The sequence below is a fragment of the Nanorana parkeri genome, unplaced genomic scaffold (assembly GCF_000935625.1).
Source record: "Nanorana parkeri isolate BGI_ZX_2015 unplaced genomic scaffold, ASM93562v1 scaffold2210, whole genome shotgun sequence".
Taxonomy (NCBI): Eukaryota; Metazoa; Chordata; class Amphibia; order Anura; family Dicroglossidae; genus Nanorana; species Nanorana parkeri.
This window is the reverse complement of record NW_017308478.1, coordinates 60,753-84,678: the sequence shown is the minus strand read 5'-3', so window position 1 is coordinate 84,678 and position 23,926 is coordinate 60,753. Positions and strand designations below refer to the sequence as shown.

The window sequence follows — 23,926 nt, the reverse complement described above, 5'->3', positions numbered from 1 at the left end:
TTAACTGGCTTTCTCTGAGCCCTGGTCATCCCGGACATGCCCCCAGCCTGTGAATGGACAGTAAAAGGAGAAGCAGCGCAGTGACTCCTCTATATCACCCTCCAATCAGCACATGAACTTACTGGCACCTGAACTGCTTCTTCCTCTCAAGCTCCAGCTCTGCTGTACATGGACTGCAAGGAGCTGATTGCAGGTCAAATTTAGGTATTTACACTGCTTGCATTTAATTGCAATGCAAAAAATACATTTAATGGTGTGTTCATGATTACAGAGCTTCATTAAATGTAGTCTCTTTTACAGTATATCTGCCTAGAGTTCAGCTTTAGAGCAGCATTTAAGGAATGCTTAAGTGGCCTCTTAGTCAATATTATCATATGTATTTTAGCCGTGCCTTAAGAGTTATTTAGAACATTTTAAGTGCTGCTAAAGGTTGATGAATTAGGGCCATGGGGTTTTAACCCTCTCTGGTCATGTGTCCTTCCTCCTAACCATACAGACAACTGTATTACAAGAAACCTTTGCAAAGTGTACATAAATACTGCATGCCATTGCTCTACGAAGACTGTTATAATCTGATCTGCACAGAAAGTTCCAACTAGTAGTATCCATATTGGAATATAAAAGGTGAATATTCCCACAAACCAGGGCTGGACAAACTCCAGGAGCCAGGTAGCAAATGCTCCTTAAAGGAGAACTGTGGGGTTAAGGCTTTTCCCCATAGTTCTCCTTAGGGTAACGGGAGGACACAAACTAGCGTCCTCCCGTCACCCTAAGCTCAGTATACCGCGATCTGCTGCTCAGGGTGTACTGAGACGCCGCAGCTGAAGCGGATCACAACAATTATGCCGGGATCCGCCCAGCTGCGTGACTGACAGCTGGCTCTGCCTACATAGAGGCAGAGCCAGCTGTATCTGCCCCCTCCCCCATCCGTTCCGCCAGTCAGTGCTGGCGGATCGGAGCGGGGAGGTGGGAATCCAGCCCCTCCCCTGTCACGGCAGAGAGCCGTGACAGGATCGAGAGGTGAGCGAACGCCGGTATGTGTTCGCTCACTTCCCGATCTACTGAGCCGACCTGTGACAGTCTCATTGTCACAGGTCGGCTAGAACTATGAGGTGAGTGAAAAGCACTCACCTCATAGTTCTCCTTTAAAAATGATAGCTGGTGCCTAACTTGTCCACCCCTGCCTCAAACTGATATTTTAGTTATGGAAGGCACTCATGAGCTGAATCACTAGATGGCTGCTATATATGTGTTGAGACTGTGATGGTTACATTTCCTTGCTGGAATGGCCATCTTCCAACACAGCCATTGCAAAAGCCATGCAAGGAAGTCTCACTTTGTCTTCTAAAAACGAAAGTGATGAGCGAGACCTTTTCATAATGGCTGCAGAGAGTGAATATGTCTGGGAGATTTCACCACTGCAGACCCCAACAAAGTCTGTTGCAGGTAGAAAAAGTTGTTAGTATTTTATCTAGCAATTACCACTTGGTGCCAACTGTTTTCACATCTCCTAAATACATGCAGTGTAAAGTGAGAGTTTCAGACATTCTTCTTTCCTCCATGCGGTTACCATGGTAACCTGCCAGCCTGAGCCATGCTCTTGGGAGGCAACCGTTAAGAGCTACTAGACGCATATTTTAAATGGTCATATCAACGAATGTTAAATGGCAGTAATATAGCAAAGATTACGGAGGCGGTTTCGGGTCTTCCACAGACCATTAACCCGGGACTCAGATGTTTTCTATGTATTTCATATTGTAATATATACTGTGTATATATATATATATATACTGTATATATATATATATTTTAGGGATGCACCGATATCGATACTAGTATCATTGCAGATGCCGAGTATTTGGACGAGTACTCGTACTTTCCCAAATGCTCCGATGCCTGACCCGATACTTCCGGTATCAGTAAGTCACAAGTGACGAGGGAGCATGGAGCCGGCTTTCCGGCCAATCAGGAAGCCGGGCAGCGTGTAATGACTCGCTACCCGGTTACCTGATTGGTTGGGAGGTGACCAATCAGGAAGCCGGACACCGTGTAATGACGCGGCGCCCGGCTTTCTGATAGGCCGGGAAGCCGGCTTCATGCTTCCTCGTCACCTCATGACGAGGGAGCACGGAGCCGGCTTCCCGGTCATTACGCAGTGCCCGGCTTCCTGATTGACCAGAAAGCTGGCTCCATGCTTTTCCGTCACCTAGTGACAAGAAACATGGGGACGGTTTCCGGGCCAATCAGGAAGCCAGGTGGCGAGTCATTACACGCCGCCTGGCTTCCTTAATAGGACTTTCGGTATCGGCGAGTACCAAAGAAAAAATATCGGTACTGGTCCTCGATACCGAAAAACTGGCATTGGTGCATCCCTAATATATATATACTGTATGATAATAATCAGTAAATGAAGGATTTAAGCCCTATTGAACTTTTAGCTTACCGTAAATCAGCTAAATTAATTTCAGGTGCATCAAAACAGTGTTATGTTGGTTTTATCTAGAGCTTGCGCAGAGAAGGGCTCTTGCTCTCTGTGTGGAAGCAGTAGTCTCTCTGCAGAGGTCTGACACACACACACACACACACAGACCTATAGCTCTGCAATTAGCAAGGTTAATGCTCACTGCTGATTTGAAAGCTGACTCAACAGAGGATGTGTTGGACGTCTACAGGGACACCACTGCTTACACACAAAAAATTCAATGGTCCTTTTCTAGAGCACCCTGGCATGGGAAATACTTTTGTACTCTAGCTGTTGCTGCTTTCTAAAGAAAACTAACTATAAGACATCAGAACTCCGGAGACATGCCCTTCCCCAGCTTTCTGGGAGGAAGGGACAATTGAGCAGGCTCGTATATTCCCACACATTTGCTGTTTAAGAGACTGCTGCCAATGATATCTGCTAAATGTTCCCCCAACCTCCTCACTATGCAAAGTCGCCCGATTTAAACATATGTTTGTCAAGATCTTTCAACAGAAGGATTGTTGGACATCTTGCTTGAGTTGGCTGTCTAATTATTAAAGGCTGAAGGTAGCTTTACATAAGCGTACCACTCGGCACCATTTGCTTGAGCAAACCCCAGAGCCCCTGCTTGTTTATTGCTGGGATGACTTACTCATTAGAACCCCTGTGCTTTGCACGTCATAATGGAGTGCAAACTTTTGGCGAAGGACATCTGCACATGCAAAAGGTCAACAGCTCTGGCTCAAGACTGTTTATCTGGCTGAAGACTGTTTATCAACATTCCTGTCTCACTATGTCTGTCTGGGCCTTATGGGAATGACCATATAAGCAAGGTGTCTAAGCCTTGTGCTATGATATAAGGTGTCTATCCTTATCTGTTCCCATAGCAGGAACAGCCTGAGCAAATCCTGGAAGCCAGAATGTGTTTAAGTCAAGGGCGTAACTATTGCCATTGCTCTTTGGGCCAAATCACACATTGGCTTCATATGCCTTAGGCCTGGTTCACACCTGGGCGTTTTACAGCGCTGATCGACGCGCTGTAAAACGCCCAGCAAGTGAAATCCCATTATTTCCTATGGGCATGGTTCCCACCTGGGCGTATTTCACCGCGTAGCAACCCAGCGCGTAGCAACCCGAAGTACAGGAGCTTCTTTGGGGCATATTTTCCGTGCGTATCCATTAGGATACAGCTGGATAGCCCTCGTAAACGCGCGTTTGTCGCGCGTTTCGTTGACCGCAAATCTCTGTAAAAGCGCACGGCCCGAAAAGCACGTCAAACGCGCATATTACAAACGCCCAAGTGTGAACCCAGCCTTACGTGCCAATGGCCATCCCATCACCTATCCTCAAACATATAGTGCCGTCTCGCTCTCCTTGCTGCAGCAGTAGGAGTCTTTATCTTCTTGTCACATTCTGAATAGTGCAAAACAAATTAAAATTAAATTAAAAATGAAACTACCTCCTACTATTTCATGTAAATAGTTGGAGCTGGGTCCCCCAAGAGATGTAAGAAGCTGGGTCCCTCAAGTGATACAAGAAGCTGGGTGCCTCAAGAGATACAAGAAGTTGGGTCCCCCAAAGAGCTACAGGAAGCTTGGCTCCTCAAGAGATACAAGAAGCTGGGTACCCCCAAGAGATACAAGAAGCTGGGTACCCCCAAGAGATACAAGAAGCTGAGTACCCCCAAGAGTATATTTTCATATAAAGCGGAGAAAAAATACTTACATAGACCAGACATCCACTTTGGGCCCATATTTTTTCCTTGCAAGGAGTTCCGGGGCAGCGTAGGCTGGGCTGCCGCACTGTGTGCTGAACGGGTCGGTGTAGCCCAAGATTCCGGCACAGTTGCTCAGACCAAAATCTACAAAGAGAGATCCTCATTTTACAATTGGTTAACACATTTAAATGGGTTTTAAAGCAAACCTGTCAGATATTTTGAACTGTGTTTGGACAGATGGGGCAGTTAGCAGGGCTTAGCCCTTATGTCAGTTCTCTGGTAACAAAGTAAAACCAAAGAGGTGCACAGAGGAGGATTTTCTGGCAAATGAAGATAATAGCAATCACCTTGTAGTGTCTGTTTTTAGGCCAGATTTTCGCTTTTTAAACATTTTAAAATGTCTGTGCTGCTACTACAACCAATGAGACAGTATTGCTGGAATGGATAAAGAGTAAAAGAAGGCAATTACTTCTCTTGGTGGAAATGCTGCTCCAAGGCTCGCTTCAGTGCCGGCCACATGGCTAAAAGCTTGTATCAACGGCCACATTTTCTTTCCCTAAAGCTGGCCATACACCTATAGATTATATCTGCAGGTTTTCTATGGTCAGATGGAAAAAGTGCAACAGATTCCTCCATCTGCGCTAAACTGTGTGGATGGAGGAATCTCCCACTGGGCCAAGCTTCAGTATCTTGCTAGTCGGCCCCGCTGACTATTAAAATATCTGAACAATCTGACTGGACACAGGCACTGTTCCGGTATTTTATTTTAAGAGCCAGCGGGGCCGACTAGCAAGATACTGAAGCTTGGCCTAATGGGAGATTCCTCCATCTGCACAGTTTAGCGTAGGTGGAGGAATCTGTTGCACTTTTTCCATCTGACCATAGAAAATCATCTGCAGATAATCTATAGGTGTAGGGCCAGCATTAGGGAAAGATCAGCCAATCAGAAATCTGATTCCACATTTCCGAAGAGATCACATGTCCAAGTGCCTAGACCTTAGGTTAGGTGAGCAGCAGAAGATGGCCAGCTTGGGCAGCATTTCTTACCGGAAAAGTATTTGAGCCCTTTTTATTCCTTATTATTTTCCACTATCAGAAAAAGTAAAATATGCTTCATGACAACATTTGAGTATGAACCGCTTTTAGGAATCAGTCCAGCAAAATCTTACTACTTGGTATCACCAAAGGATGCAAGAACTTGGTGGGCGTTTTAACCAGTACCATCAGGACACCAAAATATCCGTTTTGTTTGAATTGATCCGTTAAATATTCTGTGCTCCTCTGTGCAGACAATGGACTCTATTCAACTTATGTCAATGGTTTTTTGCACCAAAACAATCACAAGGGTAATTACAGGACTGCAGAGTCAGCAGTTGATATTTGGCACTGAGGAAGGAGACGGGAAGTAGGACACAACAGGGGCAGAACAAACCCTATTGAGGCGACATGGTCTGCCGCATTTGTAATCTTCGCCTGGCCACAGTGAGTGTAAACTAAGGAATACAATGCTAATGAGGAGCTCATTAAAGAATTTGCATACCGATGAGCTTGATGTTGTTGTTCTCATCCAGTAACAGATTTTCAATCTTCAAATCTCTGCGGGAAAGACAACAATTAACGAGGGTGAGAAGCACTGATCCCAAACAAGTTTATGCAACAAAGATTACAAGTAATGATTGAGGCAACAGAAGTCTTAATTGGTTAATGAGAGCAGTAAGTAGTCATAATTAGTTCTGCAAAAGAAGTTAAAGAACTCCAAAAATAACTGATTTTCCAATCAGTACAATGTGGTCATGGTCTATACTTAAAATTATGTTACGATTTATAATAATATTGGCTTTTTTATAGTCTGTGTAGTTATTGCGCTGCCATTATGAGTGGATCCGACTTCTACATGAAGTGCATTCCGGCCCGATTTTGGCCAGAGCGCACTGCCTCGCATTGTGGTACGGTTCTGTGCGGTGCGTTTAAAATGCTACAAGCACTGTTTTGATCGCATCGCACAGAACCGGACCGCAGGCACAATGTGCCTTGCGATCCCATGCGGCGGATCGCATTGCGGCTGGAGGGCGTGGCTAAGGCGCCATTCGCTTGAATGGCCCACCACGCCCCCTTCTGCCCCACTAAAAAGTGAGCCGGCCGCAATGCGAGGCAGTTCATACTGGGCAAAATCGGGCCGGAACGCACTGCATGTAGTGTGACTGAGCCCTTCCTGCTGGATTTTATATATACAGAAGACAGATTGGGGTGTACAGGGACCCACGGACATAACATGACAATTGCTTGTGGTGGTTCTTGTTGAGTTCCGGAGTTGACAAGCAGATCAAGCCTTACAAGGTCTCACAGGGTTATTCACAGAAGGATGAAGAGTTTGGAGAAGGCCAGAGAAGGGAACAATCTAGGACAACATAACTGAACTGGAAACATTCTCCAATTCAGCTCACTTTCCAGTTCAGATATGTTGTCCTAGATTGTTCACTTCTCCAAACTCTTCCCCCTTTTGTGAATAACCCTGTAAATGTCCTCTAGTACCTGTGGGCATCTTTGGCCTCCAGAAGTTTCAGAAAAGTAGAGGTTGCTCAATGTGTGCACTGGGGTGATTCAATTGATGGGCTTCCATCAAAAACATAAATATTCATTTTGTGTGGACTGAACCATTAAGTCCAATAAGTGGACAGAGACTGATACTCCTCCCATGCTCGCCTTCAGGACTTCACTAGAGTCTCTCCCATCCTCTGGAACTCTCTACCACAACCTGTCCGTCTGTCTCCCACACTGACTGACTTTAGGCGATCCCTAAAGACTCATCTCTTCAGGGAAGCCTATCCCACCTCTAACTAACCATTCAACCATCACATTCTCAAAAAGTCCATCCCCACACAGCTACCTCCTCATGTACCACTTGCCCCTCCAGTCAGTCATGGCACAGCTATGGGCCAGACATACGAACTCAACTGGGGAACCTTTCAACACAGAACTCAGTCACTAAAAAGAATTAAAATAACCAATTTTGGTGAAAGATCGTTTTTAATGCTGGAGCAGATGGGTGATTTCTAGTATCTCAATCCCACTATAGTGATCGATCACTACACAGAATGAACAAATGGCTCACTTTGCTGTGAGCTACACAAGTAGAATGCAGCAGTGACTGTTTGCTCACATTTGGTACATTGTACAATCATGTAAGGATAATTGCGACAGCCTGCTACTTGTGTAGCCTGCACCATTGGGATCTATTAGTCTCATCTATGCTGCAACCCATTGCTACTCTTAAAGCAACTCTGTCTATACAACATAAACTGGGGCAGAATATACACATTCAGCGCTTCTGGGAGTGTTGGATGCTTGCCCCCTCCCACATTCTATGGTTCCATCTGCTGGATCTTACGTCGCTACTGTGTCCTGTATTGAAATAGGGGCTGGCAGGTGAGACCACAGCCTGCAGTGGGGGACCGGGCATGTGAAGATATTGCCGGAGACTGCAGCTCTGTGAGGCAGAGAATTGTAAAAACTTCCCGCAAGAAAGGTGAGTGTATTACCAGTCCTCTTTTGCAGTTATTTTTGGACTTTGATTTTTGGTGCAGTCTCTTTAATGATAAATCGCTAGTAGCGTGACAGAGTTACTAAATCTCACCCGTGTGCTCCTTGCACTCACCTTTTACGTGGCCAGTACATTCGGGGCCCATGTACATTTTTGCACTACGTTACCAGCCATACATTATGTTGCGCGTTAAAGGTGTGTTGCGTTGCCTATTCATTTTAATGTGCTGCCAACGCACCGAAAATCGGACGTGATCCTTTTTTGTAATGCCCTTTGAAATGAATGGGCTTCCCAAGTACCGAAAATCGGACTTGATCCTTTTTTGTAATGCCCTTTGAAATGAGAGTGCTGCCCAAGTACCAAAAATCGTATGTGATGCTTTTTTCTAATGCTCTTTGAAATTAATGGGCTGCCCAAGTTCCAGAAAATCAGATGTGATGCTTTTTTCTAATGCTCTTTGAAATGAATGGGCTGCCCAAGTACCGAAAATCGGACTTGATCCTTTTTTGTAATGCCCTTTGAAATAAATGGGCTTCCCAAGTATCGAAAATCGGACTTGATCCTTTTTTGTAATGCCCTTTGAAATGAGAGTGCTGCCCAAGTACCAAAAATCGTATGTGATGCTTTTTTCTAATGCTCTTTGAAATGAATGGGCTGCCCAAGTACCGAAAATCTGATGTGATCCTTTTTCATAACGCCCTTTAAAATGAATGAGTTGCCAACGTAACTCAACGCACCAAAAATTGAATGCTACAGGTGTTATTGGAGACTGGAAATGTACTGCAGAAAATAGTCAAGAGACCGTGGATGTGTTATGTGTGACTGCCAAAGATAACTGTCAGAACAGCCTATTAGCATGTGGCCCTCAGGCTGCCGGATGAGCACCAGTGGGTATAGTTGACAACCTGGTGGGAATTACCCCTGACAATGGTAAATTGACCCAAAGAAAGTTTCTTTCTCCAGAGCCGAGTGGATTTCTATGCCTCTCTATGGAACACTGAGCTGTTTATAGAATGTTATTTCAATGGAGCAGCTCTGACAGCAATTACAGCGCTGATAAAAATAGCGCTCATCTGCGCTCCGCTGCAAATTGAGGTGTGCGACCTTTCCTTTCGTCTCCGCCGCTTCTCCTCCAAACCAGAGATGCGTTCACAGCGACTCTAACACACGGCATTCAAAAGGTATTATTATTTCAGCAAGCCCCTTGTCTAGCGTTCTATTTATAACTCCGGAGGAGCCAGGTCTCTCCTCGTTTTGTCGTGACTTCTCCTTCCTTTCATGCCGCTGAAATCCATTTTCCCGGCAGAGATTTATGAATAATGGAATCTTCACACAAACTTGTGATCTTTCCGCTAACAATAGGCATGAGTCACCCGTTCATTCACTCGTAAAACAAACCATTTACAACTAACATCGTCCCGTGACATTTTTTTTTTTCATGCCGCTGTCGTAAACAAAATGTCCTCGTTCTCATTGAAGAGAAGTTTTTATTCCAATAAGAAATAATAACCGCGGCACAGCTATTATCTGCCACGTGTTTTAAACCTCTATTTTTATGTGCGTTGCTTTGTGAGGTCTAATAATAGAATTTACCCTTTTCAAAAGATGTTTGTTCTCGCCATAAGTCCGTTGCTAGTTAAAAGAGCTGAGGCGCACGGCTTAGTTCTGTCTGATTGACGAGGAATCATATGATAACCAGTAAGTTGTATCAACTTATGATCCTGCTGTGTGATATATAGATCATCTGTAATGAGGAATTGATAACAATCTTCTGTATTAAACTACCCGAGGACCGGACAGGGTACATCTTGGTGATGGACGATGGCAGAGAGAGGAGGGGACAGTCACCCGCCGGGTCCCCTCCTATCTCCCGAAACTGTCAGGCTCTCGGTCCATGACCGAGTGCCCGACTTTTCAGAGGGGGTGACACCAAAACGACTGTCAGTCATTTTAGTGTTACACCCTCCAATTGTGTCACCCAGGTGCGGGGCACGCCCTCCGCACCCCCCTTGTGGCGCCATTGCCAGGGGGCACAAATAAAGAAGACATACTTACCTGATCCTCGGTCCATCAGGGCTGATAGATGGGTCCCTGCAGCCTCTTATGCCCTGGGATCTAGCAGTTTATCAAACAACTCCGGGCAAACTTTTTCTTAATCTTGCAGTTGGGCTACCCCAGCACTACTAGGGTTAAGTGCTCGCTTTATGTCCGGGTGCTAAAATAACAAAGTTGTACTCACCAGATCCTCAGAGCTGACTTGCTCTTTGATCGGTTCCTGGAGCTTCTCTCCCCCTCCGCTCCAGCAATCTAAGGATCCTTGCGCCATCACGTCCAATTCGCAGTGTATTGGACATGAGGACGCCAAGGGACACGCCATCGATGCAGCAGAGGAGGCGACAGGCTTCAGTTAGCACTGTGACAGTCGGCTGATTCCGCGGTTCGGGTGAGTATAACGTTATCATTTGGTGGCTGCATTAGTTCTCTTTTTTTCCCATTTTCGTACAAGTGTGTGACATCCCTAACTTACTGTATTGTATCTATAGAGGAGCAGGGTTATTACTTAAGGAGAGGAAGTCTATTGGTCTATTGGGACTACAAAATACCCCTCAACCCTTCTCATTTCCTTAACATAGGGGGGAAGGTGTTCTGCAGTTCATAGAAGTGAGCTAAACAGGGAAGAAAACAGGAGAGAGGACAGCAATGGATTTCTGGCAGGATCAACGGGTATATTTCTAGACTTATTAAACAGATGTAACAAAACACTATTAATGGTATATTTTAAGGGAAATTCCAACTTTTTACAAAATATAATAAAGGCAAACTTCTTCATAAAAGAAACATATGCGCTTACTTTTTTGTAAGTGTTGCAATAAAGCATTGCAATTTCAATCAGTGGATCACGGGTGCAATGCTTCGGCTCCTACAGATTCATTCTCTCAGCCCCATGCTGGACCTCGGTATGGCCATGGAATGGAAGTGTCAATGGACTACAAGTCTGGTGATGTCACCACACTTCTATTCCATTGAGAACCACAAGTCGTTCTGCCGCAGTGGCTGATGAGACTTGTCGTGTCTCCATTCACATTTTTTAATGGTTGGAAATAAACACAATTGCTGTCTTTCTGGGAAAGCACTAGCTGCCTTGAAATAAACTGCAATGGAATGCATAGTAAGGATCACACATACTTTTCATAGAAATGGCTTTAACAATGTCCTTGTGCATAAACTGGCATGGCGAAAGCTCGGACACTAAACTCCTTGTGACCACTAAGACCATGATGGGAAATATTTCTAGTACTAGGAACATTTTGTTATGCACGGTGAAAGGCCAACAGAGAAGTGCAAAGAAAGAACAAATGTCTGTGCTCACCTGTGTACCACACCGGCGCGGTGCAGGTGCTCCACAGCCTGAATCAGCTGGCGGATGTATTTTCTGGCCTCGTGTTCCTCCAATCTCTTCTTTTCATAAATCTTGTGCATGAGATTCCCGCCCGTGCAGAGCTCCATCACCAGGTAATAGCTGTTCTCTGTCTCCAAGATATCCAGCAGCTGAGTGATGTTGGGGTGTCGGATCATCTGCTGGATCTGACCCTCCCTGCGCAGGTTCTTGGTCACATACGTGTCTTTCTTGGCTTTCTTCTTATCAATCACCTTCACAGCTACCTGTAAGAACCGAAACAGAGGAAATCAGATACTGAAGAGCAAAACACAGTCTCCCCCCCTATGTAATCTCACAGATCCCTACAAGTTTGGTTTAAACTGGCCACCGTGGCCAACTAGCCTAAATTATCCTGGTTCCTCCTTTCCCCCTCATCAATGTGCTAATGAAATTATGAATTGAAACCTTTCCGTTTTTATGACATACCTTATTATAAACCCAGTGACATCATCACCTTATTATAAACCCAGTGACATCATCACCTTATTATAAACCCAGTGACATCGTCACCTTATTTTAAAACCAGTGACATCATCACTGGATCTCTGTGCTTTTCGATGCAATGCAGGCAGATCATGGCTGCTTGGCGGGGGCAGCAGGATGCTGTACGTAGCTTCCTGCAAATAGGAACCTGTGGTAAATATCCGCACATGATGCTGAGCCTCCAAAAAGAACTGCAATCCAATGAATGAAAGGGGCGGGGCCAGAGATATCAGGCTGGGGAGGAAGGCGCTAGATCCTGCTGGACATCCACCAGCAAGCAAATGAGGCGGAGCTCTATCTGACTTGCTGCAGCTTCTAATCCACATTTTGAGAAGCTCACCGTGTGCTGTGAAATTTATTTGTATGTTAAAGCAATTTGGCTGGAGAAAGAGAGAGAGAGAGAGAGAGAGAGAGAGAGAGAGAGAGAGAGAGAGAGAGAGAAAGAGAGAGGGAAAGAGAGAGAGAAAGAGAGAGAAAGAGAGAGGGAAAGAGAGAGAGAAAGAGAGAGAAAGAGAGAGGGAAAGAGAGAGGGAAAGAGAGAGAGAAAGAGAGAGAGAAAGAAGGAGAAAGAAAAAAAAACACAAAGAAAGGAAAGAAGGAAAGGAAGGTAAGAAAGAAAGAAAGAAAGATACACACATATACACAATTGTGTCTGTATATTTATTGTATACGATTTATTTCGTTTTGCTGTGAAGTACCGCGCAGGGATTGAAAATAATATCTATGGCAGACAACCCCATTCATTCCGGTCAATCTTTTCAGGGACATGAGCTGCCCCCCTCGCTGACATGTCCAGCACATTCTTCCTGCACATTATATATAAAATATCTCAGACCACGTCAGATTTTTCGGCTCTCAACTTGCGTCTCATTTTGTGCTGCGGATAAACTCCCCGGAGATCTTACGCAAGTTTTAGAACAGCGCTTTTTCGTGGGAAGCAATTAACAGGCAACTTACTTTTTGATTCCTTCCAGGAGCACTTAAAGGACTGAAACGCTGAGGAATGAAAAGCAAAAAGCCTGCGAGTAAAAAATGTTTTAAAGCCGATCTATCATCACTTGGGAAAATGGAGTAATGCAGAACTGAAAGAAGAAGAAGGAACTTTTTCTAATGGGTTCTAGCGATGAATACAACTCCCAGAGCCGGTGAGAGAGAGTTAAAGGAAGACACAGATTAAGTCCTCTGGGTTTTATGAGGGTGAGGTGAAGCGGGTGTATTAAAGCTGAATACTTTTATTTTTTAAATATATTTCTCAATAGCCACAAAAGAAAATAAATCCACTTTATGTGCACTCATTGCCTTTAGGAACCCAGATATTCATTTCTAAAAGTAGCAGTGACATTCATCTCTCTGCTGTACATAGCCTGTGCAGAGAGCAGAGCTGTGGAAGGAACCCAGCAGGCCCCAACCACCCTGCAGAAGGAGAGAGCAGCAGGGACTGGTCTTTATAACAGGAGGGGGTGGAGACAAGACCTGTCACCTTGCAGAAGGAGAGAGAGCAGCAGTGACCGGTCTTTTTTACAGGAGGGGGTGGAGACAAGACCAGTCACCCTGCAGAAGGAGAGAGAGCAGCAGTGATAAGTCTTTATTACAGGAGGGGGTGGAGACAAGACCAGTCACCCTGCAGAAGGAGAGAGGGCAGCAGTGACCGGTCTTTTTTACAGGAGGGGGTGGAGACAAGACCAGTCACCCTGCAGAAGGAGAGAGCAGCAGCAGTAAGCGGTCTTTATAACAGGAAGCTCCAGCACAGAGTTAAAGTTGGTGGCATGGTATGTGTATTTCTTACAGATTTTGTTCAGTAATACAGCACTATGAACAGCACTGTGATGATGTCACTGATACCTCTAATGCTGCTTTATGTTTAATTATTTCAAATCAACATTAAATTACCTTTTATTCAATTGTTATGTGGTCACATGACAACTAACCCGCAGTGCTGGTGAGCGGCATGCGGGGATATCCCTGAGAGGCGGCGTCAGGATAGGAAGTGACGTTGCCACCTCAGATTCCATTCGCAGTGAGGGAGGAAGGAGGGGATAGGCTGTATGTTCATGTGCCTGAGGGTTATCGGACCGGTGAGCATGCACAGTGAGCGGAAGCCCATTGCATAATAATGAGTCGGCGAAGCTTCCGGGTGCTGGCAGCGCTTGGGGGAGATCAGCAGGGAAGGGGAGTCCCAGCACTGAAAAGCAAGCAATTTGTTTTAGGTTTGCATAGAGTAAGAGAAGGTTATAACACCTATCAGACTTTTTTTTTGCCATCTGTGTCTCACTGGGGAGACTTTTCTTCATTTCCTGTCCGATAGCCACAACAGGAAGTGAAAGGAAATCCCAAAGAGAGGGGAATCCCTGGTGGTCAACAGGGTCACCTGAACTAGTGTGCCCATTGGAAGATTTCCCACCTACTGTTCTGGTCACAACCCAGAATTTGGGATTTTCTCTCACAGTCCGTGATGTCATCAAGACAAAGAGATAGGGTGAATCAACCTAAAGGGCACGCAGACAGCAATAAAAACCTTGCAGGGTTCTAATCCCTCCTCTCCACTCCAAAGTTTTTGGCTTCAGTGGAACTTTAACTTAGAACAAATTAATATGGAATTCAGTAGCCAGTCAGTCCAATCCAGGAGCCAGCAGGATTTTTTCTTTTGGAGCTAGCTCCATTGACAACAACTAGAGAAAACCTTAAAAGTTAGGCGTCAGCTGTAATTTTTAAATTGTCCACCTGGCTCCGAGGATTTTTCCAGCCCTGGCTTAGGCAAAGAAATAAGGCATATTGGAGATGGATATACACTGCCTGGCCAAAAACAATCACCACCTGGATTTGGTATGATCTGGGTTGCTTCAGTTGGTCAGGTCTAGGTACAGCAACAATATGCGCCCAAAAAATGAGGACAGCTGCCAACCTGAATATACTGAATGACCAGGATTTCCATCAATGGATGGCACATTGGGCGTATTCCAAGATGACAATGTCAGAATTCATCGGGCTGTGGAAGAGTGGTCCAGGAAGAATAAGACATAATTTTCACACATGGATTGGCCACCACAGAGTCCAGACCTTAACCCCATTGAGAATCTTTGGGATGTGCTGGAGAAGACTTTACGCAGTGTTCCGACTCTCCCATCATCACTACAAGATCTTGGTGAAAAATGAATACAACTCTGGACAGTAATAAATGTGACATTGCATAAGCTTATCAAAAAGATGCCACGGCGAATGCGTGCCATAATCAGAGCTAAAGGCGGTCCAATTAAATATTAGAGTGTGTGGCTTTTTTTTTTTTTGGGGCCAGGCAGTATATATTATAGTGACCTTTTCATTTTTGCCTGGAGAGACACAGTAACGTTTTTTTAGGGGGGAGGATTTCAATGAACTTTACATGTCTGTATTCTGCCACTCACTGCCCCTTTAAATCTTGAGAAAAAAATATAATGGGATATAAAATATTCACACTGATATCTTGGTGTAAGTAGTTTGCAGTGATGACATAGGCCTCGGGCCAACACATTTCACTACAAAAACCTCTCATAGTAGTTCTGGAATTAGGATATGCATTCCAAACTTCAGTTCCACTTGAAATGTCAACATTGGACAGGGCTGTAAACCGCACACGCACGCACGCACTACAAATGCCAAGGAGCATGTGGTTCAAACGCTAGAAAATTGACTTAAGTCAGCAAATACCATTCTGGCTTGGCTCCAACTCCAGCATGCAACGGTGATTAAACACGTCCCAGGATAACAGGAAACATACACAGCCACTAATGACAAATCGCTTCTGAATATGTAATCTGTAGAAAGCTTGCCTTGGGTCCTATTCATTATTCTAATATTCTAAAACATATTTATTTTAGGAATTGTTTGACAGCTGTGCCTTTTCCTGGGGGAACACATGAGGAATAGATGTATAGACATCTGCTGAGCTTTAAGCCTGTGCCACAATATGTCCCGTCAGTATTAATGTGACCAGGAACTGGCCACATTAATTATATTAGGGTGAGAAAAAGATGCCACCAAATGCACCAACAGGAACCATGGGGTAGTTTAGGCCTAGAAAAATCCCAGGAACCAGGTAGAAAATGCTCCTTAAAAATGACAGCTGGCACCCAACTTTTCAGGTTTTCTCTAGTTGTTGTCAATAGGGTTCTTAAGAAAATCCTGCTGGCTCCTGGATTGGATGGAATGGGTCCTGGATTCCATATTCATTTGTCCAGCCCTGGGTTAGCTGGACAGGTTTCTGAACCTTATGAATCTGAGCACAGATGGGCATAGACCCTCCATGTCACTATCTGGATGCAGTAGGGCATTATGGGACATCTATATATATATATATATATATAAACACACATAAACTTATATAGAGAGAGAGACACCGCCACTCTGATAGTGAATCAAATACTTCTGTTTATTGACGTATTGGCAGCATAACATGATACACTCAATGCAACGTTTTGGGGTCTCGCAGGATTTCCTTCATCAGGCAGAACATGTGAAGTATGGGACATCTGTTGGCACATGGGGAAGTAAGAGAACTAGTAATCAAATGTAGACAGGAAGGCAATGCAAAGAGAATGCATGAGATCAGTTGCAGTGAGATACAACAAAGGATGGAAAACTGTATTTTATTGTAAAAAAAGATGGAAACTGTGTATGATACAAAGAGCTTCAGTTATGGGTTTCATGTTCGTGAACCGGACCCTGAGAATGTAACTGCACCCTTAATATAGGTAAGGGGGGTTATTAATAGTGCCCCTCACAGAACAGCATGGCATAAGCTAGAATTTCACTGTAAGGAGCCAAGGAAGGCAAGTAAAACTCCATTAATCTGCATTTCCAGCAAAAATCTCATAAAATGTTGGGTCCAAGGGGGGCCTACTGATAAAATCCAGCCCTAAGGCTAAACCAATTACAACGCTCCGTAATAAAATTGTCTATTTTTTTGCGAGTTTGGCACCTTAGAAGATGGAAATGTAACACTCTTGTATTTTTTCCTCCACGGGAGCCAAAATGTTTTACAGACCACCAGCGGCAGATAAACTGCCGATTGTTTTAATTAACAGTACAGCAGCGGCAATTCATAATATTATTTTATCAAGTCTGCATGACCGGCCAATTACGCACGCGGCTATTATAAATCTTTCACAAACACATTCAGTCTCCCATATCCTCCATAGATTCATGTGGATTTTATTAATAATTCAGTGTTTTTGTTAAATGAACTGAGCGCTCGAAAAGATATGAATCCAGTGGAGGTTATTACTTCAATGTGGAGTTATTATTTTAATAATTTAACAGGATTTGCTTTTAACCTTCGAATGACCCATTCTACACTAGTCTTGCATTCAAGAAGCAAGAAATTCATGGGGCAAAAAAAAAGATTATAGGCAAAAGCCGTATGTACCGAGTTTAAAATATCAACAGCGTTCAGTCATAAACATGTAGACTGTGCCTGAAATGGCCAAAGATATCCAAACCATTTTCAGCCAGGTTGGGCAATGATCTATGTCCTTTCACACATGACTGCCAGATGAATACTCTTGGGGGAGAGATATAGATCAGGTAAATGAATAAACTTGTCCCAATAACTTTTTGTCCTACTGAGCAAGAGTAGCCCTTCTCCTTACCCTTCTCCTTACCATTGCCTCTCCGTTCACATTCTCTGTTGAGAACGTTTAACTAAGAAATGTTGAACTCTTTTTTGGCAGTGCTGGTCAATCCTGGATGGTCAATCCAAGTGTGGAGAAATAAATATGGAATTCAGGAGCCGGTCCGTCCATTCCAGGAGCCAGCTCCATTGATAACAACTAGAGGAAACCTCAAAAGTAGGGTGCCAGCTGTCATTTTTAAGGAGCATTGTTTACCTGCCTTCCGGGATTTGTCCAGCCCTGGGTCAGTCTATGCATACCCATTCAATCACCTTCAGAAGTCAATGGGCATCTTAAAAAGGGGCAGAGCAGGGTTGATTGACACAAAGGCAAGACCACCATCTACCCTATCTGAAGCTCGAAAGATGTTTTCACTTTGGCAGCCAGGCCTCTAACAACATGGTCACCAGGCCAGGAAGTAGGAGGACATCTATCTAACAGGGACAATAAAAACATATTCTTCAGTACAGTGGACATAGGTAAGCACTTCTAAGTACGATTTCCCAAATGGTTATTTTTGCTCACTTACTATCCTAGTAGCGACACTATGATGTTAACTCTTCCAAGCCAAAGACAGTAATAAAAAAAACATGACATAAGATCTAACCCCTTGTCACTCTATCCAAATGATGTCTGGAGTTGCAGGTTAAACAAATACACAAGTGAGCTAAAGGGTGTAAAAGGTAGCAGGAAACGTGCCTATCTGCGGCACAGACAAGCATTAATGCATGTGAAAAAAATAAGTAAAAACAATAAAAGTAAGTATAACATAGCAAAGCTCAGAAGCCAAGCCTCCACTGGAGTCCAAGAGTTTGGGGTTTTGGCAGTCTGGTCTACTAACAGCTTTGTAAGGACATACTTGACTCTATAATTTCCCGCTTATAGATGATGAATAATAGCTCCAGAGCACAGACTGATTACGTGGTGCATACAGAATGTGACAGCCTGGTAAAGTAACAAAGAGGATAATTCAGTTGTCCCCCTTTTAACGCAGACTCCGGGTTATGTAGGAAACCTGACCTCAGTGCACAGGGGAGCACTCCGCACACATCAAAATGCACTTGGCATCCATCCCTTATTTAAAGTGGACACTTGCTGACATTACAGCGCACCTTCTTTCCAGTCCCACTTCAAGGGTTAAGAATAATTCTGCCCGAAGTAATTTTTTAATGTTGGATAGAATGGGAAAGGGTTAGAGTCTTTGCTGGGCTTTCATTGCCTTCTGCATTGTGGTTATGTGCGTGATAACATGCACATTATCACAACACAGGGCAAAGCACATTACCCTCAGAATAGCAAAACAACACACCTTGCCAATGGGCGTTCAAATGAATGGGCCCCTTTATTGTAGACCTGGTAACGCACGACGTTACCGAGCATGTATTAATGAACCGCAATAGTGTGAATAGGCCATTGGAGAGAATTTCCCTCACTTCCTGTACTGATGAGATGAGAAATTTAGCAAAGTCGGGAAGAGTTACAACTACTCACAATGGTTTCTGTTGCTGTCTTTTCCTATTTGTCGGATGACACCCGCACTCTCCATTTTTTGTAAGAGTTTCACAAGGACAGGAAGTAGGATGAAAATGTCCTAAATTTGGTCAGTGACAGAACTAAGAACCTAAGAGAAATGTTAGGCTGAGCAACTTTAAGACAGAAATTTTACATATGGAAGGCCACTTATCTATCACTGATATGGTTCTGTCAAAGAGAGTTGATGGCTGACAACTTCCTTTGTTTTCCTATACTCAAGCACCCTTCCAAAGGCATTAGCGTTCGGTCAGACTTATACATTCAGCATAGAACTACACATGACAGGTGCTATTGCTTTCCTCAGAACTGGGATAGAATGCTCTCAGAAAACTGTGTAATAGCTATGTGAACTCAGCAGGTCAGATGATCCAGCACGTAGTTTACAGGTGAATAATGCTGTAAAACAAGTTTGAAGATGGCCCCGAGGCCCGGCTCATATGCCAAGTTCGAACAGATTCAATGTGCATGGTTGAGATAACAGCACTGATATTTGGGTTACTGGGGTTAAATGTTCAACCGCAGCCTTAAGAAATATAAACCTTTTTCATTATGTGTAGGGGCAGGTGATGGAAGAATTTAGAAAGATACCAAAAAATGCACATCAGCTTCAAGCCCTGTGTTACTTTCACATTTGCTCCACATACAGGCCACATTGTGCTGGGTTGTCAATCAGCATTAGAGAGCAGAGAGGTCGCCAAAGGCACAACATGTTTGGATGCAAGGCCATTTTTAACTGTGACAGGCCTGAATACCCAGCTCTACTGGAGGGCCGCAATCATTCTGCCATGTCTTAGTCTATGGGGACCACCTTCTTCTTGGTTACGTCATCCACTAAGCTGCATGCTTCTCTCCTCCTAAGGGATGAACTTTTGAATCTGGAGGTTCAGGAGTCAGTCAGACATATAGGGGACCCAGGCTACAGCATCATCCAATTCCCCTTTGAACTTCTTGATAATTAGAATATAAACATTTTATGTCCCTCAGGATACAATTTCCATGCATATAAGCCATCGCCAATGGTCTTCTGCATGTTGGTTGGCGGACAAGAAAGTAAAACAGTAACTCTTCTTCCCTCATTCTCTAGGCTGATGTCAGACGGGCATTTTTTTTAGCAGAAATTCATTGCTACTACAAATCATAATATAACAACGAATTGTAGCTAGCGATTTGATCACTAGAGTCGCTGGTGATTTGCCGCTAAGAAGCGATTTGTTGCAGCTAGAAGCTGAACCAGTGCTAGCAGGGTTGGACAATATAATATGGAATTCAGGAGCCAGTCTGTACAATGCAGGAGACAACATGATTTTTTAGGAGCCAGCTCCATTGACAACTAGAGAAAATTTAAAAAGTTAGGAACTGGCTGTCATTTTTAAGGAGCAATGGCTACCTGGCTCCCCTGATTTGTCCATCCCTGGGCTACAGCATTAGGTTGGCGTGCTCTGCTACAAATAGCTCTGCTTCAGCAATTTGCAAGTAAGCCAAGCCATCTGTATCTAAGCCCATAAGGTGAATGAAGAGCGTATCCCGCTGGAAAATTTTGTTACCAATACAAAGAGCTGCTTAAACTCAATCGCTCAGTGCCTAAGCTACAAGTCGCTGAAGAATTAGCCAGTTAGGGATTCCATAAAAAATAACAATGGTTTTTTTTCACAATAAATAACTTTACAAAAAAGTAGAGGGAGGAAGAGATAAAATATTGGGGATTAGACACATGTTCCCATGACAATGGATAGGGGTCAGGCACCTCCCACAGACTTAAAGTTGTCAACCAATCAAGCTGAAAGGGTAGCTAAAGGAGACACAGGTTCCCCTGACAGTGAATACCCAAGGGAGTCAGACACCTCCAACACACTTAAAGTTGTCACCCAATCAAGCTGAAAGGGTAGCTAAAGAGACACAGGTTCCCTTGGCAGTGGATACCCAAAGGGGTCAGGCAACTCCCACAGACTTAAAAATGTCACGCAATCAAGCTGAAAGGATAGCTAAAGAGATGCAGGTTCCCCTTACAGTGGATACCCAGAGGGGTCAGACACCTCCCACAGACTTAAAGTTGTCACCCAATCAACCTGAAAGGGTAGCTAAAGAAGACACAGGTCCCCCTGACAGTGGATACCCAAAGTAGTCAGGCACCTCCCACAGACTTAAAATTGTTACCCAATCAAGCTGAAAGGGTAGCTAAAGAGATGCAGGTTCCCCTTACAGTGGATACCCAAAGGGGTCAGACACCTACCACAGACTTAAAGTTGTCACCCAATCAAGCTGAAATGGTATGGAGTCAGGGTAGCTAAAAGATCATGTGCTGTCATCATACCAACACAAAAGCTGTCAAAAGGTAGGTGCCAGTTGGGTCTTACTGGCCCCTCCCTGGGAAATGTCCAGTTAGGACCAACTATGTAATTTCAATCTACAGGTTATGGCCTCTTAAAAAGCAACAGGTATATGCTTTAAAAAAATATATAAAAATAAAAACTCATATCGAAATTTGTTACGCATGAAAAAGAATGTGGCATTTACACAAAATGCATTATGAACAACAGTAGACACGCACATCACCACAACACTCTAGAATATTGTGTGTGCATTGCTGGAAGACATAATCGGGAAATGCCACTGGTTCAAGGACTTGTTTAGCTGTTGTCAGCACCGGTCTCTGTCAAGCACGCTATACAAGAAGATGTGAACATCGTGGGCCCTCATGCCACAAGTAATATTCGCGCTTGTGTCAGCCTGGACGAGGTGACCCAGCTAAGCAAAGCTCTTCTGCAAGGACTGGCTTTCAGCTTGTTAAACTCGATCACATCTAAAGAACAGGTGAGGCGGTGATGAGTAGGTTAGCTGTCTAAAGCTATTATGTTTATACATGGCTGCCAGCACCGTACAGATCACATCACATTTTCCTTAAATAAAATTGAATGACCAGTCACACATAGAAAGGTCTTCAGGGAAATGTATATATTACATCTAATGGCAGCTGTCTAGTGTATGCCAAGTGCAATCACAGGACCAAGCTTAAAAAAGGTCAAAGAGAAGACCCACCTCAGACAACTTAGAGCCATTAATCAGATCCAAGCTTATATTATCCAACTATTGTTCCCCAGGTCCATTTGTCTGAGTCAGCTTTATAAATAAGGTTGAATTGCCATACATTTAGGGCTGCAACAACTAATCGACATAATCGATTATAATCGATTATTGAAAAAGTTGTCAACTTTTTCAATAATCGATTAATCGGCTTCCGATCAGTTGGCCCTGTTCACGGCTCCACACACGCTGCGCGCCGCACCTCCTCCCCAACTCACGCTCACCGCTGCCAGACCCGCCCGCATCAACGCTCTACACGCCACACCTCCTTCCCGCCTCACACTCACCACCCGCCCACATCCACGATCGGCACAGGGACGCGGGGAGATTTAGTAAGGAGGAGGAGGTGTGGGGGATGACAGCCGCCGACAGACAGGGCTGATCACAGAAGCAAGTTGCTGGAAGACTGCCCAGGTAAGCCTGCACTTTCCCACACATGGTGCTCTATAATGTATTGCTGGGATTTGTATTCCTCTATAGCTGATGGTACATTGTGCTGTATATTATACATAGGAATACAAATCCCAGTAATACATTATACACTGTATGTATAATGTATTGCTTTGATTTGTTGTACTCCTCTATAGTTGGTGATATTCTGCACTGCGCTGTATAGAGGACTACAAATCCCAGCAATAATACATTATACAGCGCCATGCGGAATTCCACCAGCTATAGAGGAGCACTACAAATCCCAGCAATAATACATTATACAGTGGTGCAATGCCGAATACCACTAGCTATAGAGGACTACAAAACCCAGCAACAGTACATTATACAGCGCAATGCAGAATACCGCCAGCTATAATGTACTATTGCTGGGATTTGTTGTACTCCTCTATAGCTGGTGATATTCTGCATTGCGCTGTATAATGTACTATTGCTGGGATTTGTAGTCCTCTATAGCCGGTGCCATTCTGCATTGATTGCTGTATAATTTTACACTTTCCATTTCACTATATTGCACACCACACCTTTTTTTTTTTTTTTACTTCCACCGCTCCAAGCTTGCTCCTGTGATGGACTACAATCTCAATACAAACTAGTAGTCCATCACTGGAGCCATTTTTTAAAATGTATTTTATTGTTTATCCGATTAACCGATTAATCGAACTTAATAATCGGCTAACTAATCGATTTTGAAAATAATCGTTAGCTGCAGCTCTACATACATTGGCAATTTTCTCACTGAAAGTGACTCCTGCTTTATAAGTTCCATCACTGGGAGCCACTGACTAGTGCTATCCCTTTAAGATACAAGCCATATCCATATGATGATCAGCTCAGTGCATGAACAATCATGCTTGTATTATTTGATGTTTAGATCATGTCCCTTGGTTCAACCGCCATCTCATAGATATGGTCAAATTACTTCAATTTAGGTGGCGCCTTTCCGAAGGAGCTGTCGGGTTCAACAATATATCAGATCCCCTCCTGAGATTGAAATCAACTTCCATAACAAAGCTAGGTTGGTGGCATGCACCCCCACTTTGTTATACACTATATGGCCTAAAATTTGTGAACACCTTACCATCACACTCACACTATATGGCCATACGTTTGTGGACATGTGACCACCACACAAGTCATATAAGCTTGTAGGACATACCATTCCAATACTATGGGCATTATGGAGTTAGCCTCCCAAGTGGCGACTAACACTCTCCACTCTTCTGGGAATACTTTTCAGAAGATGCTGGAGTGTGGCTATAGGAATCTGTGCCCATTCAGCCAAAGGAGCATTTGATAGTTAAGCTATAGATGCTGGATGAGAAGACCTGGCTCATAATCAGCATTTTAATTCATCCATTCCAAAGGTGTTTAGTAGGATTGAGGTCAGGGGGCAGGCCACTCGAGGTCGTCCGAATCAAACCATGCCTTCATGGACCTGACTTTGTGCACAGGTGCACTGTCATTCTGGATCAGAAAAACCCTTCCACAAACTGCTGCCACAAGGGTAGAAGAGCACAACTATCTTTGAATGCTTAAGCATTGACAGTAGCCTTCAACTGAAAACCTGAAT

The 23,926-nt window shown here is 44.0% G+C and overlaps 1 protein-coding gene across 1 annotated transcript in view; it reads right to left on the bottom strand.

Moving 5' to 3' along the window:
• The window catches only part of HUNK (hormonally up-regulated Neu-associated kinase), an 85,079-nt gene that overhangs the window by 13,613 nt on the left and 47,540 nt on the right, over nt 1-23,926 (bottom strand). The window contains exons 3-5 of the mRNA XM_018573025.1: nt 11,093-11,385; nt 5,722-5,777; nt 4,190-4,325 (exon numbers count right to left, since the gene is read on the bottom strand). Coding sequence (XP_018428527.1) covers nt 4,190-4,325; nt 5,722-5,777; nt 11,093-11,385 — 485 coding nt within the window. The remainder of the gene's footprint in view (nt 1-4,189; nt 4,326-5,721; nt 5,778-11,092; nt 11,386-23,926) is intronic.